Source organism: Mastacembelus armatus, chromosome 8, assembly GCF_900324485.2.
Source record: "Mastacembelus armatus chromosome 8, fMasArm1.2, whole genome shotgun sequence".
Lineage (NCBI taxonomy): Eukaryota > Metazoa > Chordata > Actinopteri > Synbranchiformes > Mastacembelidae > Mastacembelus > Mastacembelus armatus.
Genome location: NC_046640.1, coordinates 8,500,628 through 8,516,042, shown reverse-complemented (window position 1 = coordinate 8,516,042; position 15,415 = coordinate 8,500,628). Strand labels below are relative to the sequence as shown.

Here is a 15,415-nt window from a genome sequence, read left to right as displayed (position 1 = left end):
CCAATACCAATTATCTGAAAAACTACTGACAAACCAGAAACCTTGGCTGTACTTTGTGTCTGGTCAACATTATACCTGCTGCTGCACCATCAGCATTTCGTTATTATCACTGAGCAATGCATGCTGGTGTAGCTGGAGTACTCAGTGCAGCCTCACAGAGCTGCGGGCATGGCTGTAGTCTTGTTATTCATTAATCACAACCAGGGTATAGAGATTTTCATTTGCTATAGTGGGAAAACCACAGTAGCCTAACTAATAACATTAATGATTTATTAGCACCACTAAGTGTCTCAGGTATAAACAACAAATGTGATTCATTGTGTGCTTTCTCTGTTGTGACCTGTCAAGTTGATAGAAAGTAAAGAAAGGCTTGTAGTTCCCCTAGTTAGATACTGTATTACATGCCTGGTTTCTGTCTTGCAGCAGAAATATTTTTAGATTATAGTTAACTTCAGCAGATGAGCAGATGTTGCAGTGTTACCATGTGTCACTTGCTTTCCTGACCGTCATTTCTCTTTGCATAGTGACTCATAGACATTTTCACAATAAGCTTCTCACCATGATTTATGGGGTCGTACATATGATTTCCTGCCATAGATCGAGCGAAGCTGGATATTATCCATAAAAGATGTAAATGTTTTGTTTGTACCTCTGCTCTTCTCACTGGTTTATTTTCTTCAGAAATGTTGAATGTGGCTTTTCAAGTTATTTATCTTTAATGTGAAAAAATAAAACATTTGAAAAGTTGCTTTCAGGGGTTTTAACCTGAAGAACTAATCAGAGATCACCTGAGTTTATATGTCTCTGTCACCAGTTCAACATGATTATTCTGCTGAATGGTCACCGCTACTGACGGATGGTTGAATATCTGTGATGGCCCAGTGAGGCTTGGTGCCTCAGAGCCCTTAAGCTCAGCCTTCAGTGCTGCCACTTGTTTGTACCACATGAGCTCGACCCAGGCTTTCCTTCCCAATTTCAGAACGTGCATACGTGTGTGATGTGTCCAAACAATCTTTTTGAAACTATATCATTGATTTCCCTGATGTGAGCACCGTGACAGTACTCTGCTCCTGCTCTTTCAATGTTTTTGTTCCCTTTGTACGTATTAATTACCTTAATTGTTATTAGTTAAACAGGCTTTTAATTGCATAGTTTCAGAAAAATACTTTGTTGCAGCAAAATATAGTAATTTTCACAGCAGTGGGTCATTTTTAGACTATTGTGTGTGAGTCCGACATCCGAAAGGGCTATTTAAGGACAAGATTTTGCTCTCTCAAGCCGTGTCCATGGTACTGAACACACTGTGCACACCTGAGCAGATACCAGCTGTCCTGTAGGAGTGAGGTGGCATTGCTGCTACTATTCCCACCAGTGGGTGACCAGGCATCACCTCCTCCTATCAGCAACCTGCTCAGAGATGACAGCAGTGCATTGTGCAGACAGCCAACCTTTGAGGTAAAAGGGACAGTGTGTGAAGTTCTTGCAGTGGGTCTTTGATTAGGTTTGTCTAGAATCTCTGATATTGTCTGAACATGGATTTATAGACTTAAGAGTTGTCTGTGTTTCTATGTGTCTGTACTTGGACACTTCTTTTGTTTCACAGAATAGCCCAAAATCTGACCTTCTGGTGGTGCTGGTGGAAATGTCAGAGAATTACCAACTCCTCCTCTGATATTCTGATCATGAATATCTGTAGAAAGACTTTACAGCAATAGCTTTTGGCATATTTCAGCCTGAACAATCCCAAACAGAAGCAAAATGATCACAGATCATAAAGGGACATAAACAAACTACAGAGCGATGCAACAACCATAAAAAGAGGCCAAAGAAAATGATGTGACCATGTGGTTTGTGGCTATTTTATGTCTCAGACTGACAATCCCATATAGGAAAAATAGGGTCATTTTATTTTTTATTTTCTCATAACTTGTCCGCTCTGCTAGCATGGATCAAAATTACATGTTGTTTATTACTGAATTTTCATCTTCAAAAAAGAAAAAAGAAAAAAAGGGAGGGAGGACTGTAGAAACAGCATTAGGAAAGAGTGTCATTAAAATGTTTACATGTCCCACATATCCATAACACCGGGACATGTTTTGTGTGACTAGTTATACTTTGTAATAGTGTGTAGCATGAAAAGACACCTGTCAATTCTGGACTATATACACACTGCCTACATTCCCCTGCTGGAAATAGATCTGCATTCGTTACCTGAAGGTCTCTAATCTGACAAAGCAGCATTTGCATTATGGATATCAGGTTACTATGGCAACTGACTAACACACCAGCACCTCGAACGAGAGGCTGAAGAGGAGTGTTACGAAGCAAAGTTTCATTTGAGGAAATGTGTTACACTGTAGCTGCCGGCGTGTGCGACAGAGACAGGGGTGGCAGTTGCTATTGTTGAAGCTTAATGACAAATCAAAACACTTATTTGTGCAAGCAGAGAGATTCTAAATTGCACAAATTAGGATGGTTGGCACTTCAGTTGCCAATATCAAGGACAATTTTCCCTCTCCTCTGTCTTACACTCTGCACCTGTGATTTATGCAGCAGGTCCAGAGTTAATGCTGATACCTTGTGACTTCCTGCTGCTGTGTGGGACTGGCAATACAACAGGTGCTGGAGCCCAGGCACTTACTCACATTTTCTTTGCCTGCTGTAAGACTCATAAAGAACAGAGTATCATACCAATCCAATGAAATGTCCTCAAATGTTTCCAAGGCTTCCGTCAGAATCAGAAAAAGCTGTGTTTGCTTCATGTGGATGCTGATGTTGTGGACAGATTGTGACACAATGCTCCCCTGGGTGCAGACATGTTAAAGGTGCTCCAGTCATCTAGGCTGAAAGTATAGTTTGCAGTTATATGCAGTTGATTTATGTCTGATTGTGGTTGTTCTTTGTCTGTTGTTGTGGTCACATTGCATCTCATTGCAGTCACTTTGCCTCGTGGTCACTGTGACTCTCACTGGGGTTGTTCATGTCTCTCTGCAGTGGAGTTTGCAGCTGTGCATATTGGATTTACTTCTTTTTGTAGCTGTTTAACTCGATAACCACAGTAATACATGCAGCTGATGATCTGTCTTATTGCAAATGATCTTCCTAAACATTAAAATGTGTGAACAATACATTCCTCATTATTTCAAGAGAGTGCAATGATAGAAACCATTAAGAGAAGATCAAGGCACTGCAGACTGAAAAGGCTGGACGATTACCTTGCCTTATAACAAATAATTTGGTTAACTCTGAACAATCCAGCTGGGAAAGCATTGTCAGGTTTATAGATGCTGGTGTTCATGTCTGCACTGAAGCAGAGCATTACATTGTGAAAAACAAAAAACAAGTTAAAGATGATAAAATCTATTGAGTGGTTTTTTTTTTTTTATCCACTGACTCAGGCTTTGTGGCCAAAATAAATGTTTTAAATGCAGTGTAATATATTAAGCTGTGAATATGAAATATGAAAATGAAGATGGCTGTCAAAACAGGGCATTTCAATTTTCAATCAAATATTTACCTTAAAGTGAAAACTAAATTAACTTAACTAAGTGACCATGGTTCAGTGGCCAAAGTCTTGCACAATGTTTAACATACAGTGTATGTGACTCTATGCGCAGTGACTCTAAGTGAGAAGTAATAGCCCACACATATGTGATGACTTGCACTGACAATGTGCGTGTTCCCATATTTAAAGGCTTTACTTCTTCCTGTTTACTTAAAACTACTGTCATGGCTGTTTCGGGAAATCACCTCCTTCTGAAACAAATGAACAACATTCAGTCACTCACAGGTCAGAAAGTATTGAAAGACAGAATAAGATGTTGTTGTCTTTGGTCTTTTTTGCAGGCTTTGTCCAAAAATATAAAATATGACCAAAGGTAGCTGAGCATAAACCCTTACAGTTTTTGTTTTTCATTCTTACAAATACAATATGAACATTAAAATAGGATATGATTTGTTCTTAAAAGGTTTTTACCAGCTTTCTCTGAGATGTTAAGGAGTGTAAAGCCCCGCTAGGTGGGGCCTCACTTTCAGAAATGAAAGCAGCCCAGTTCTGTTGAGGTTTTGTTTCCTTCCTGTTGAAAAAGACATGAAACCACTTTTCGCAACACAAGTAACAGGCAGTGGGGGAGGTAACACAAATACTATAATTAAAGATTTGATCTTGAGAATTCTGAGTTCATGCGGCTTCACAGAAGAGCTGATACAAAACGTAGTATAACATCAAACATGACACAGTTCCAGTTTTCAAATGTGATGATTTCCTGCTTTTGCTTTGAATTTTTTGAGGTTTGAACTTAGTTGCATGAAACAGGCATCCTGAAGGCCCCACTTTGGGCTCTGTGTGACTGTGACTTTCATTTGTTTTTACACATTGAGTAGATTCAGTTTTAATACATTTATGGAATATATTTACATACTTAAGTTGTGTTTTCAATATGGGACTTGTAACAGAGTGCTTTTACTAAGTATGACTAGTACTTTTAATTAAGTAAAAGATCTCACTACTTTTTAAAATACTGCTAATTATGATCCAGTGATGTCCAATAATACTGACAAGAGTATTTTGTTACTGATATTGCTCTACTTTTCACAATAACACAATAACAATATCAGTAAAATCTTTTACTTTATGCAGATACTACTTTGTCTACACCTCTGCTACCAAGTATGTTGTATGACAACTGAGGTGCTGAACTTCCACTGCAATAAAAATAACCAAACCACAGCACTTCATGCTTGGTGCACTGTGCAAATGTCTTTTTTTTTTCTTTTGTGATGTTGAAACAAAATTTGTTGTAGCAATTAATGAATGTGTTTTTAAAGATCTAGCATTTGCAATAGATATAATGTGGTGTAACAGTACTAGTAGTTGTATTGCATAGTCGAACGGTATGAATGAAATTTCTCAAGTGTCCACACTCACAGTTTGCATGTCAACATTTTGCCATACACATCAAAAGTAAGAGGGACTGATGAACTCGGAGCCTCGTCAGAGTCACAGCTCTCTCAGTATGGCAGTGCCGGCCCTTTTTTTTACCCTAACACTCAGCTTGTTTCCTGTTCAGCTGTTCAGTCGCTCAGCAACATGGCCATATGCAGAAAAGACAGTTTCCTCTGGGGCAAAGGTATGTTTTTATTTACTTTTATATGATTAAAATATTACTTTATGCCATTATGGAAGGCTGCTGCTCAAAAACAGATACCAAGCTGGTTGTGAGATGATGATAGTGAGTCAAATGATTTGTTTGGTTTAATCGACACAACTGACTTAAAATGCTGCTACTTTATTGATTGATTACCTGATTTTATACCAGTCTTTAAGGAAACAACACTGATGATATATAAAAGTGACAGTACGTATACAAGCCAATATATATACATATATATGTATGTATAAAAATACCAGTATTGTAAACATATATATGCTTAAAGCTTAAACTGAAGAAAATAATGTGCCCAAGTGCAGCTTGAAATGGATTTTTAGAAAAGACTTAATACTTTTCTTGTATGTTTTGCTTCTGTATGGAAATGTTTTTTTTCACATTTTTCACAGAATATTATGTTTTGCAACTTTTGTATCATTTAAAACTTTTGATCCTAAGTTTATTTACTCCTCAATACAACTTATTTATTGTCATGCTGCAAATTGTCTTCCTCGACAAAACCCACACACCATATACAATTTAAGATGAACTATTCCATAATGGCTCCAATGACTCTAAAATTATCCTGATATTTAAAAAGAGGAAGGGAAGTAACTATTTTAAGTCCGTTCTTTTTTCCCTCATTCATGGACCGGCGAGGACTAAAGTTGTGATGCATGCTTGTCTGTGAGAGCAAGCGTAGGCGTGAGGGTGGTTGTCAAGACAGCACAGTGCTGCTGACTGCCTCATCAGATTTACAGCCACCACCCTGAACTGTAAATGTCACCCTGCTGATGCTTTTTGTTACTGCACAGCTCCAAAGAAGATCCCCCTGGCAGAGAGGAGGCACAGTGAAGCCATCCAGAATGGGCTGCTGGATGGCTTTCAGGTACTGTGGTGAATATATCTCTCCAAGGTCCCTCATTATTTTTCTCCATGGCAGCCTCAGAGTTTTTCACAGCACTCAAAGGTGTTTCATTCACTAACTCCTAATTGAGATGTAAAGGATTTGAAGGTTGTTTCTTAACAGAGGTAGATAAATTGGCCCTGAGTCATGTACCATTGAATCTGTGATATAATAAGAAACCTTGATCCCGAGCTAACGTCCACGCTGTCTTACTCAACTCCCTCACACAGAAACTGAGGTTGGAGATCAATCACGTCATGCCAGAAATCCACAGTCCTGAACTGAAGGAGCAGAAGTGAGTATGAGCAAATGTTTAAAGCAGGCCTTATCTGAGTCAGCATTGCCTCTTCCTCCTGTTTAAGTGACATTAATGCAGTTTAGGCTCCTACACCACACATTATGCTTAGCTTCACAAAGTGATGCAGTCAGCTTTGTTACAATTTTTATTTGGCTGTTTGACAAGTTTCCATTAGTTGCTTCCTCTGAAGTTTACAGCATGTTTGAACCGGCAGTTCAAACTTTTCAACCAAGTGTTTTAAACCTAAATTATATTTATGTAATTTTGTTAAACCTCCATTTTTCAGTTTTTATTATGTAAATAGTTCAGCTCCAATGAAGAAACTTGGGTTAGGGCACATAGCAATAATAAAAATAGTAACAAAAGCAATTAACAAAGGATGTGGAAGAAAAGAACAAGACAATAGGCCTGAGATGATGGAACAGCAGCACAGTCCACAGACTCTCCAGGTGAAGAGAGAAGAAACCAGATATGTGATTTTCCAGATTCAGTAAATATGGCACTAAATAATAATCAAAACAAACACAGAGGAAATAATACAAAGAAAATCTCTGTTTTATAGCACAGACCTATCACACAAATACTCCCCCAAAATGCATTGCCTGATACACTGTCCCTAACAAGCTCAAACTATACAACACCAAATACACAGCATCATTAAACATAGGGGCACAACACAAACATGCCATCGCCATTGTATAACAAACACATCCGGCAACATGGCAATCGATTGGTAATCGGTTCTGATGTTGTTTGCACTGCAATCATTTAAACTGATCAGACATAATGTTATGACCACTGATGGGGAAATGATCTCGTTACAATGCCACAAGTCAATGTGTGAGGTATATTAATCACTAAGTGAACACAGGAAAATGGACAAGCGTAAGGATCTGGACAAGGGTCAAACTGTGATGGCTTGATGACTGTGTTTAATTCTTCAGCAGGTCTATGGTTACTTAGTGCCAGCAACAACATCAGAATTATCTCTGGCATACAAATGTAAAAAAAAAAAAAAAAGCTTAGTAATGGGGTTTATGCTGACATTTCTGTGAGCTATCTGGTTCTTGGTGTTGGCAGGGTCCTCATTGGCATTACAAGTATCATTATCTGTGGCAATCTTCAAAATAAAACTGTTCAAAACAGCAGCAGCAAGTATGAGCTATCTGCATTGGATAGAATCAAGAGGCCAAAGTGTTGCATGGCTGGGATGGTATCTTTTAAAGTCTATTATATTTTCTTTGTTTTTTTTTGGGGGGGGGGTTGTTATTTGAGATTTGTTATTTGTCACAACACATCATATTGTTAGTAAAAAATGGAAATCTGCATTCATTTTAATTAGTTTTGGCTGATTTATTTGAAATTAGACAAAAAAATTGCACTACATTTGTATGGAAGCCCACATACTGATTGTACTGTTGTACAGTGTGTTTATAGTTTTAGAGGATGAGTGTTGTCATGTAGGCATATATCATGCTGCAGCCAATACAGCATATAGGTGCTGAGCAAGTTACAGTTACATAAACAGAAGAGAAAAGCGTGAATTTCTGGAAAGGGCTGTCTATCATACGTACACAGTTACATATTTGGACTTCCTATGGCTTTTGTTGCTGCATTTATGCTGTGTTTGCATTTAGATGCAGATGTCTGGCAACCACAGTTTTTCGGTAATGCTGCCCAGACACAAAAACCAGCCACCACTTGACAAAAAATAGAAAATGGTCTGAAGACAGAAAATTGACAACCATTTACATAACTGATGCTTTGGTAATGTTCAGGAACATGTTTTGGACACCACTGCTTCTTGAGCTTCAGTAACTTCTGAAAATTCCATTGTTTTGTTCGCCTGTCATGCATATGCAAGAGCCAATATTGGCAGATATGATATTACACAGTGTCCTCAGAATACCATTGATTCATTATTTATACAGTTTATCCTGAAGAATGAAGGGGGCAGCCTCCAAAGAATACCAAGTCAAAATCAAACAAAACCTGATATCAGTTTATGTATGTAAAAAACAGTATGTGTATTTGTTTAAAATGAAAAGTGCTGTCTTTCTTTGCAGTAAAAATATTCTGAGGAACCGACAGTTCTTACGTGGAAAAAAGAAATTCAACATGGATCCTAAAAGGGTGAGTTGATGTTGCATTTTGTGGACTAGGATTTGCCTGATGTCTTCCTCCGAAGGTCTTGCTTGTATAATCTGACACCTACACTGTATGATCAAAACACACACACTTTAAATGGTCACCTATATACCTGAACACAGAGTACAGCACTTATACAGAGATATGTCTCAGTGTGTATCATCGTCATTGGTTCTATCATGCTACATGTCATTTTATTCAGCAGTATATATGGAAACACAATATTAGTCCAGTCCATCATCATAGTCATAGTAAAAGGTACAGTGGGTGAAACTGTACTTTCACTTTCTTCAGCTCCTCTGGCTCTGAAGGGCAAAAGCAAGATGCAGCTAAGATAACACTGCTACACAGCGGATGTGGATTTCAACTCTGTATGTGTGTGTGTGTGTGTGTGTGTGTGTGTGTGCATACATGCGTGTGTGTGTGTGCGTGTGTGTGTGTGTGTGTGTGTGCGTGTGTGTGTGTGTGTGCATACATGCGTGTGTGAGGGTGTGTGTGCGTGTGTGTGTGTGTGTGTGTGTGTGTGTGTGATGTGCAGAAGTGGAAAGTGCACAGGCACAGATGCAGAGAATGAGCAATAGCGAGAAAACCCGCATCCTGTTACGCGAAGTGGGGCAGAAGCACCACTTCACCACTGCGACCTCTATCTTTTCAATCTGTCCTCTCTGTAGCCTTGGTTAAAACTGAGTCCCTCTGCTTGTGACCACTCTGCTCGCAGGCCTGAGGAGATGTAGGAGTGGGAGGATGAGAAGCTTTAAGGGTTAAGGGTGTCTTCAAGTTGAAGTGATTTGAAGAACCATTTACCAGGAGTATTCATTCAGAATGAAAGGTCATATTTTGAAGATTTGGCTCTGAGGGAGTCTGAGAGATAGACAGTGACTCAAATGGAGAAGAAGAAAACTTCCTTTATGTGTGATATGACTAAGTGTATCAACTCTGATATGACTTTAAACAGAACTACTGCCCAAACATTTCACAGGAAAGCATACAGTGGTTTATATCTCCTGCCCCCTATATCAAAACAAAGACATATAAAGCTGGGGATTAAATGACAATTTAAACTTTAACGATTCTTCTCTCTTTAAAGCCAAATGTGCCAAATTTCACCCTCTTGCAATCTGAATAAGCATTATTCACCACTTAAGTAGCATGGACATTTGTGATGTGCATACTCCTGGTTTCTCAATAATCTTCATAGAACAGTAATATCCCATCCTCCTTTGCTGCAGGGTATCCATTATCTGGTTGAACATGACCTGCTTGAATGGCAAGCAGAGTCAGTGGCCGAATTTCTTTACAAAGAGGAGGGACTGAACAAGACCGCCATTGGCAACTTCTTGGGAGAGAGGTACAGTACACACACTGACATTACCATGCAGGTGTGACTTGGACATGATCAAGGCTAAAATACACTAGTGGAAAACAGCTGGTGGGCACTGCATCAGAAAGGCCAAGCTGTATGTATTTTATTAACACAGCTCTGTGTGATGCAAGAAGATATGTTATCAGTGCGGGGAAATGAAAAGTACAAGTGTTCATTGACATAACCGTCACTGCACAGTCTATAAACAAAACAAATATTGTTTTTACAGGTAGCTCATCTTTCAGCTACATCTCCAGTTTTGCCACTAAGATTTAAAGGAAAAGCTTGACATTTTGAGAAATGATTGATTTTCATGCAGGGAGTTAGAACAGATGAGAAGATCGATACTAATACCTAATCAAATTAAAAACACACAGATCTTTAAGGATCCATTCAAGCTACTTTTCAGTTTCTGTAACAAGGTTACAGAATTTTTTCTCAGGGTCTTTCATCTATGGGTCTGAATGAGCCTCCTCTATTTCTGATTACCATGTCTTAAGGACACAGCCCAGTGCATTGTAATTGCAATATCAGACCGCTACTGCTTTTTCAAACAAAACCTCATAACAACCAGTTGTTATTGTGAAATGTATCCCACTGATTGGCTCCACTGCACAGCAATAAGTATAAAACTGTAACTGAAAAGAAAATAAAGGCTCTGCCAACCTGGTCAGTTGCTATTGTTTTTTTTTGTTTTGTTTTGTTTTGTTTTGTTTTTATTACTGTTTTCAGTGTGTCATAACAATACATCTGTACAGTACACTGGCCTTAAGGTTTATGATCTGGTCATTTTTCTTTCTCATCATCTGCAGTTGTCTTGATTCTCACACAGGGAGGAAATGCATCTGAAGATACTGAAGGCGTTCGTGGGCCTACATGAATTCTCAGATCTGAATCTAGTTCAGGCCCTGAGGTTTGTGTCATAAAATATTTTTGCACGCAACTGCAGAAGAAAGTCACCATGAAATGTTGCAACACTTTTACCTTTATCTTTGCTTTTTTTGATGATGTGAAAATCCTATTTCTTCTTATCATCATGTGCTTAACTGTTATATTAACACATCCGCCATCTCTCAGGCAGTTTCTGTGGAGCTTTCGTCTGCCGGGAGAAGCTCAAAAGATTGACAGGATGATGGAGGCGTTTGCAGCTCGCTACTGTGACTGTAACCCGGGGGTCTTCCAGTCCACAGGTTCGAGGACTTTGTCACGTCTGAGTCACTTTCCTCTCTGTCCAATCGCAACTTTCATTATTGTTTTTGTAATTTCATAGATTCCAGAAAATGTTAACAGACTTTTCCTCACTGGTCAGAGTAAACAGATTAAATATAAGTGTGTATATGTATCTACATGTTTGTGTGTTTTCTGTTGGGAGACATTCACAGAAACCTATTTTTGCAATTTATACAGTTGAAGCAGTGACAATGATGCGCTGCTGAAGAAAACTCACTGTGGTTTTGTGTGCTCTGTGTGTGTGTGACAGACACCTGCTACATTCTGTCTTTTGCCATCATCATGCTCAACACGAGTGTCCATAACCCCAATGTGAAAGACAAGCCCAGCCTGCAGCGATTTGTTTCCATGAACAGAGGAATCAACAACGGGGAAGACCTGTCCATCGAGCTGCTCACGGTCAGCTGTCAATACCAAAACCAACATTTGAACCTAATGTCTTATTCCTATAACCCCAGAAAAGGCTCATTTTGTGGTATTTCCCCCATTTCATTGTTTTTCAAATGAATAGATTCAGTGTTTTTTTATTTACTCAATCAACTCTACCCAGTCTGTTGCCCAACATGAAATGTGCACGTTTGCAGTTTGGGATTGTATTATTTCATTATCTCTAAACTAAGGGATTTTTATTTTTCCATGTCAGACATCATTGATCAGAGTATTTTTTATTGTCTGTTAACTTTGGAGTCAAAGTTTTGAGGCAGGGCTTTCCCTTTGTGGCTTTATTGTTTAATCTGAACATGGTGACTGTTATACACTTTTCAGCGAATGTGGCCTTCACTTGATGAAGAAACTCACATTCTTTTCTCTACTGAAATGTCGTCTAGAAACTGTATGCGAGCATCCGCAGTGAGCCATTCAAAATCCCGGAGGATGATGGGAACGACCTGACATTAACGTTTTTTAACCCAGACAGAGAGGGCTGGCTCCTTAAAATGGGTGAGCTGATGATGTTTAAACCACACAGAAAAATCAGAATTGATTGGCGTTCAGAAGAGTGTAACGCTGCACATTTTCCCATCTGTTTACAATTTCTTTGTTGAAGGTGGTCGGGTTAAAACCTGGAAAAGGAGGTGGTTCATTTTGACAGACAGCTGCCTGTACTACTTTGAATACACCACAGTAAGTATCTGCCTCTTTTCTGCTAGGAAACCTTTCTGACAACAAAATCTAGAAATTTCAAACATCATTCTGACCCAAAGGTTAAATGTGTCGTCAATATCAACCTCCTCCTTCAGGATAAGGATCCAATTGGGATTATTCCTCTGGAAAACCTGTGTGTCAGGAAGCTGCAAGACACAAGCAAATCGGTACGCTGTCATTTATGTTTGGTGTCACAATGAATAGAAGGAGTGTTGAGCTTCTTCACACACATATTCTGCTGCCATAGAACTGAGTGAGTCATACAGCAGCTGCTAAATGAATTTCTAACTCAAGTACTCAAAACAGTGAGTCACAAGGCTATCAGAAGACTATTAAAATAAACAGATAGCATATGCACAGACTGACAGTGCTGCATGTGTGTGCGTGTGTGTGTGTGTGTGTGTGTGCGCGTGTGTGTGTGTATGTGTGTGTGTATGTGTTTGAACAGTATTGCCTGGAGTTGTATAACCCCAAAGGACAAAAGATCAAGGCCTGCAAGACGGAGAACAAAGGCAGAGTGGTCCAGGGTAAACACCAGTCTTATAAGCTCAGCGCAGCCAGTGCAGAAGAGCGGGACAACTGGATAGACGCCATCAGGTGAGAGCGGTTGCTATTCTGGAGGACACATTGGACGACATGTGGCTCACTGTTTATCAAGGCCTACGCGGGAACACATGATTAGAAATAACTAAAACAAGCATGTGAGATGATCAGGAGAGCTGCAGTTTTCCCTCAAACCCTCACCTCAAATCTAAAACGACAGTTTAATTCTATGAGGGGTCACGTGTGAAGCTATTTCTTGGCTGGGATCAGTCATTTGAAGTCTTGGCTGGTTTCCTGACAACAGCTCGGAGCCAAGAAATAGTGGAACAGCAAAATGTCTCTTTTACGCTTTGGTTTTTGTGCAGCTCAAACAAACAAATCTTGTTTACTGTATATTATTACTGTATGTATTGTTAGCATAGTGCATCGTCATAAGTCAGTTTCTGAAATGTATCTTTGGTTTGGTTGCACAAATATGACTCTGCTGAGGGCTCATGTGCTTATCACTGAACTAATGAGTGAAGAGCTGAATTAGTAGAGACTGTATGAGCCTTAACAGCCAGTGGATGTGCCTCTAATGTTAAAACAATTAATTGATTAGTTGATCACCAGCAACTCAACAGTTCACTGAATAGTATTAACCAACAAATGTATCAATAGCCAAATACTGATTAGTTGCAGAAGTGGCAATAGCTCTTTGGGAAATGGTCACAAATGGCAAAAATTAAAAAGAAACCTTACTACTAATATTCTCAGTTTGAAACTTAATTGTCTTTTTACAGGGCAAGTGTCACCAAGGACCCATTTTATGACTTGGTCTGCCTGCGCAAAAGGATGCTCATCAAGAACAGTTCCTGATAGGACTGAAACACCAGACGTCAATGGAAACACAATCTGAGTTTGGGCTGAGTTTCTGAGTTTATGACAGAGACTGTTCAAGAAAAATAAAACCTAAAATAAATCACAATAATGTAAAAATTAGAAAGTGATGCTTGTTAAAGCTAGAATGACAAAGTGGCCTACAATGTAGTCTTGGCATTACTTCTGCAAACTGCAGATCTGCACTACTGCTTAGACTTCAGTGAACAAAAGATGCAAAATAACTACAAAAAATGACCACAACACGTCCGCAGCATGGCCATGATCAGAGGGAGACACAAAATCTACTTTCTACATGTGTCTGTGTGCTCAAGTATTTCAATGGCTTCATGTAATTTTGATGCACAAACACAAACTATTTCATATTAAGTTCAAAATCATGGATAGGATCAGTAACAGTATGTAGCACACGTAAACATGATCTGCTCTGCTTTGTGTTTTAGAGAAAAAGGGATTTGATGTGACGTGGTAAACTTTCCAGGCCAAGAGCTGTCCGGTTTTATACTTTTTTCTTATTAAGCCAATAATAATTTTTATCCCTAGTAAACATCAGTTAACAGTTAACATACTGTGAAATTGGTGTAAATAGAATGAAAACACACAGAAAATCTACAACAAAATCTTGTCAAGTCCTTAAATTATGAATTAACAGAGACTGTACAGTATATTTTTTATATTTGTTTGACGTTTCAGTGCTTTGTAAATATTGTACATATAACTTAATGACTTTATATTAATGGAAAACTCAAACTATTGTACAATAAACTGGTTTATTGAGAATCTGTGTGTTTGTTGTCTATTTCTCCAGCAGATGGTGCTAAATTATCACTCAATGTTATTTCCTCTTTCACCAGGGAGATCTTGATCATGCACGAACTTAAAATGCACTGAATGGCTGTATCACATTATTACCATAATAATTTTGTGAAGCAATGAGAAATCTTGTGCAATCTTGTTATTTTGAGTATTTCTGTAACCAGATAAAGATGGTATCTGATGTAGAAACGCTTTTCCTGTGCAGTTCCTGTGTTATAAGCGTTTGTGATTATGTGACACACAGCTGTGGTTTTGTGGGAGCAGGTACATACCAAAAAGAGCAAGCAAAGCAAAACAAACAACTTTGCCTGGGAGACTGTGAGCATGTCAGCGCTACTGTGTTGTGCTGGCACTGGCTTTATTTCCTTGTCTAATGTGCTGGAGACCACACTGTGTAAAATTGTTAGCGGCATAATGAACTTCTCTTTCCTCCTGATCTTATGAAAACCCAATATGCAGAAAACTGCTGTTGCAGATAACCTGTACATCAGAAGCATGTCGTCACTTTGGATTCATGTTTATAATCAAGTATAATAAAATTAGGAATAAAATGACAGAGCTAAGCTTGTAAAACATTTCATATAAGCCAGGTACTCCCCAAATCAAAGATTAGGGTTATTCAAATCTTAAATAAACCTCTTTGTGTGCAACCAAAGATCATCCAAAACAGCATCCAGAAACCCCAAATACGTGACTTTTAGGGGAACACATTTACTTCCATATGTTTCCTACTGCAGCCATAAGAAATGTCATGAGGAGAATATTTCACTCACTGTAAAATCATTATAACACGTCGGAACAAGAATGCACATATATATGTCAAGTATATATCAAACACTGTCAGACAGTCTCAGAGTCGGTTTTTCAACCTTAAAGCTCTGTAAAAGGGAAAAAGGGTTCATGTAAGGACAGAGTGGAAAGCTTCACTTTGATCTACAAAT

At 38.8% G+C, this 15,415-nt stretch overlaps 1 protein-coding gene across 1 annotated transcript; it reads left to right on the top strand.

The window, feature by feature from the left end:
- Positions 1-4,996: 4,996 nt before the first annotated feature.
- On the top strand, positions 4,997-14,438 carry LOC113141370 (cytohesin-3-like). Its single transcript, XM_026325749.1, has 13 exons — positions 4,997-5,129; positions 5,963-6,036; positions 6,285-6,349; positions 8,419-8,485; positions 9,730-9,848; positions 10,696-10,776; positions 10,941-11,053; positions 11,344-11,492; positions 11,921-12,032; positions 12,139-12,215; positions 12,332-12,403; positions 12,685-12,833; positions 13,562-14,438. The coding sequence occupies exons 1-13, from the start codon at positions 5,090-5,092 to the stop codon at positions 13,635-13,637; spliced, it is 1,194 nt and encodes a 397-aa protein (XP_026181534.1). The 5' UTR covers positions 4,997-5,089; the 3' UTR covers positions 13,638-14,438.
- The last annotated feature ends 977 nt before the right edge of the window (positions 14,439-15,415 follow it).

What these genes read in the sequence shown, in the direction of transcription:
- LOC113141370 (XM_026325749.1), top strand. Translation starts at nt 5,090, where the DNA reads ATGGCCATATGCAGAAAAGACAGTTTCCTCTGGGGCAAAG. An exon ending in GGCTGCTGGATGGCTTTCAG is followed by an intron (nt 6,037 to 6,284) that starts GTACTGTGGTGA and finishes TCCCTCACACAG; the next exon opens with AAACTGAGGTTGGAGATCAA. An exon ending in TGTCCATCGAGCTGCTCACG is followed by an intron (nt 11,493 to 11,920) that starts GTCAGCTGTCAA and finishes AATGTCGTCTAG; the next exon opens with AAACTGTATGCGAGCATCCG.